Raw genomic sequence first — 3,904 nt, 5'->3', positions numbered from 1 at the left:
GATAGTATAGAATATAGACGAGAACTTAATAAGTTCCTAGACTTTGCATTTGCGAATGCATCATCGGATAACATGATAAAGTGTCCATGCCCTCAATGTGGGTTTCGATTTATGCAAAAAAAGAGAGGATGCATACGACCACCTGTTGATGAAGTCGTTTTCCGCTGGCTATACTTTGTGATTGCGTCATGGTGAGAAACCAGGTGAGGAGAGCTCTACTTGCACACTGATAGTTGAGAACCCTACCCTCGAGGTGAATCCATATATTCAAATGGTACACGATGCATTTAACTTCACAATGGCTCCTGGAAGTGAGGAGACCACAACAGCGGATCCTGTAGAAAACGATGATATAGAGTTGCCGTACTTGGACGATGGTCCAAGTCGTGATGCACAGGATTTTTCCGATCTTCTTGCGGATGGAGCGGAGGAGTTATATCCCGGCTACCCGAAATACTCAAAATTATCTTTCCTAGTGAAGCTTTATCACATTAAGTGTATGTGTGGTGTGAGTTACAAGGCTATGTCGATGATTCTGGACTTATTGCGGGATGCATTTGAGCAAGCCAAATTCCCGTCCACTTTGTATGAAGCAAAGAAAACTATCCGAAAGTTAGGGATTAAGTACAAAAAGGTAGATGCATGCCCGAATGATTGCATGTTGTATCGGGGTGAGGATGAGAACGTTACAAAATGCAAGAAGTGTGGGACTTCACGATGGAAGCAGAAGACGCGAAAGGGTTCTGTTATGAAACTAAAAATACCTGTCAGAAAAAATGGAAAGCCTCTCCCAGCGAAGACTCTCCGTTACTTTCCTCTTATACCATGACTGCAACGGTTATTCATGTGTAGCAAAACTTCATCTGACATGTTATGGCATAAAAAGGCAGATAATAACGATGGGTACCTAAGGCATCCAAGGGACGCTGAAGCATGGAAAGACTTTGATGCAAAGTATCCTGACTTTTCCAACAATGCTCGTAGTGTTCGCTTAGCCTTAGCAAGTGACGGTTTAATCCTTTCAGAAATATGAGTACCACGTATTCCGTTTGGCCTGTGATTCTTATTCCGTACAATCTTCCTCCTTGGCTATGCATGAAACAGACATCTTTTATTCTATCTATGATTATTCCTGGTCCTAAAATGCCGGGTAACGACATTGATGTTTTTTTGGAGCCCCTGGGAGATGAGTTGAAGCAACTCTGGGATGGCGTTGAAACTTATGATGCTAATAAGGGAACCACTTTCAAGATGCGTGCGGCGCTAATGTGGACTATTAGCGATTTACCAGGGTTGGAAAATTTATCTGGGTGGAACACATCCAGTGGGTTAGCTTGTCGCACGTGTAACGTGGACGCTAAGGCTCAGCAACTAACATTCAGTCGAAAATGGTGTTACACGGGCCATCGCCGCTTCTTGAATCAGGGCCATAAATATAGAGTAGATCGGAAAAGATTTGACGGACAAGTTGAAAGCAGAGATCCACCGATGAAGTATTATAGAACAGATGTCTTAAGGCAGCAGTCTAACTTGCAAGTATCGTTTGGGAAGAACCCAACTCTGACAGCCAAAAGAAGACGCATTGGTGAAGATGCAGATCAAGATGACTCGGTTTGGAAAAAGTGGACTGTGTTCTTTGAACTCCCGTACTGGAAGGATCACATGCTGCGTCATAACCTTGACGTGATGCACATAGAGAAGAACATTTGTGACAATCTGGTCTACACTATTTTAAACGACAGCGTCAAATCAAAAGATAATCTTAAAGCTCGCAAAGATTTACAAAGCATGGGCATAAGGCCTGAATTGTGGCTGGACGAAGGTGGTAAATATTGTTCAGCAATCTTCACAATGTCGAATCCACAGAAGGATGTATTCCTGAAGACTCTACAGAATGTGGTCTTTCCAAATGGTTACTCAAGCAATATTGCTCGTTGTGTTGACATCCGACGTTGTGTTGACATCCGACAGCGCAAGTTGTATGGGTTGAAGAGTCACGACTGTCACATTCTAATGGAACAATTACTTCTAATTTTGGTGAAAAATGCATTGCCAAGTCCGGTATCGAATGTGATTGCTTCTCTGTCCTCATTTTTCCGAGAACTCTGTGGAAAAGCTGTAAATCCTATGCAGCTTGGTGCCCTTCAGGATCATGTTGTGCAAAGTCTGTGTCAGATGGAAATGATATTTCTTCCATCCTTCTTCATTGTCATGGTTCACCTTACGGTGCACCTGGTTGATGAACTAAAAATTGGTGGCCCGGTACATTATCGGTGGATGTATCCAATAGAAAGGTTAGCGTGCTAATAAACGCATTTAAGAATTGTTTCCAATTTTGTTACGTATATACTAAACGTTATGTCGTATTTATGTAAAAGGTACTTGGGATGATTGAAGCAATACGTGCGTAACAGGGCACAAGCTGAAGGCTCAATTGTGGAAGGCTATTTATCCGAGGAGATTTTGACATTCTGCTCCAGATATTTGGATAATACTGAGACTAGAATCAACCGTCCAGCGCGAGTTGATGATCAACCTGTTGATATTACAAACAATACAGGATGTACTATATTCCCTGTAATTGGAAAAGCTTCAGGGGCTCTCTCACATTTTGCACTGACCCCAATGGAAAGAGATCAGGCACATCGACATGTGCTAGTCAATTGCGAGGCCGTCGCTCCATTATTGAGTAAGTATGCACATCACATCATTAAGCACGATTATAACTAATTTCAAACACTTAGTCGTTGGACTAATTTCTTGTTATGTCATAAAGTAAATTTAGGTCAGAAACCAAGCGAAAATTACGGGATCAAACAAGGTCATACTCTAGGATAGATTGTGTTGTGCATGCAGAATTTACTCGCCGGTTCAAGCGTGAGGTTCGTAGAAATTTAAGCTGACCAACTTATTTGTGTCCTAGAATTATTTCTTGTGAAACCCAATTTTCACCACGAACAACTCTATTTTATGGTGCTAGGTTCCAATGGACAGTATCGTACATTCGAAAGAAATGAAGTTACTGGCATGTGGTCCCATTCTTCAGGCGAGCCGGTTTGGGGCATACAACGACAATGGGTACAAGTTTAGAACTATCACAAAGGAAGACGGGATGAAAACACAAAATAGTGGAGTTTATGTCTCATCCAATACAAGAAGTTATGCTAGCATGCGTGACAACAGAGTGGCTGTTGGTAGTGTTCCATATTATGGAAAAATTGTGGACATCATCGAATTGAACTACAGCTGCCATTTCACAGTGGTTTTGTTCAAATGTATTTGGGCTGATACAACTACGAGAAGAGGAATGAAAGAAGACCATTTGGGCCTTACCAGCATTAATTTTGCTCATCCAATTCACACCGGTGATTGAGAAGAGGATGAACCGTACATATTGGCATCAGAAGCTCAGCTCGTGTACTATGTGCTTGATGAAGTAGATCAAGAATGGAGTGTAGTGGTTCATGTACAACCACGAGACTTGTATGACATGGGAGGAGAGAATGAGGATGTTGAAGCTGCTTTTTCTCCTCAGCCCGGGTTGAACATGTCAGCAGCAGGTGACATCAGTGATTTACAGTTGACAAGGAACGATGATATAGAAGACCCAGTAGCAGATGTTTCTGATAACATAGATTATGTGCCATAGTGAAAATATGGCAAAACATGTGCAGCATTTTTAGAGTATCTGTGTGTGTTTGATAAGTTTAACAATGTTTATGATGTACGCAGTTTGTTGGTTACATTACTATCTGTGTTTTCGTATTTGAATTAAGTTTTCATTTCAAGTTGATATTTATAAATGCCACCAGTTCCTCATTTTTTCCAACGATTTTTGCTTTTAAAAGTTAGTTGTCAAGGCTTTGTTGTTCTCATCATCATTGTTATTATTCTTAACCTCCAA

The 3,904-nt window shown here is 41.2% G+C and overlaps 1 protein-coding gene across 1 annotated transcript; it reads left to right on the top strand.

Annotated features, from left to right (window-relative positions):
* Positions 1–1,029: 1,029 nt before the first annotated feature.
* Positions 1,030–3,373, top strand: LOC112773537 (uncharacterized). Its single transcript, XM_025818421.1, has 4 exons — positions 1,030–2,262; positions 2,398–2,693; positions 2,786–2,882; positions 2,981–3,373. Exons 1-4 carry the CDS (start codon positions 1,030–1,032, stop codon positions 3,371–3,373), a joined length of 2,019 nt encoding a protein of 672 aa, XP_025674206.1.
* The last annotated feature ends 531 nt before the right edge of the window (positions 3,374–3,904 follow it).

Source organism: Arachis hypogaea, chromosome 3 (assembly GCF_003086295.3).
Source record: "Arachis hypogaea cultivar Tifrunner chromosome 3, arahy.Tifrunner.gnm2.J5K5, whole genome shotgun sequence".
In the NCBI taxonomy this organism is placed as follows: Eukaryota; Viridiplantae; Streptophyta; class Magnoliopsida; order Fabales; family Fabaceae; genus Arachis; species Arachis hypogaea.
This window is presented reverse-complemented; position numbering and strand designations above follow the sequence as displayed.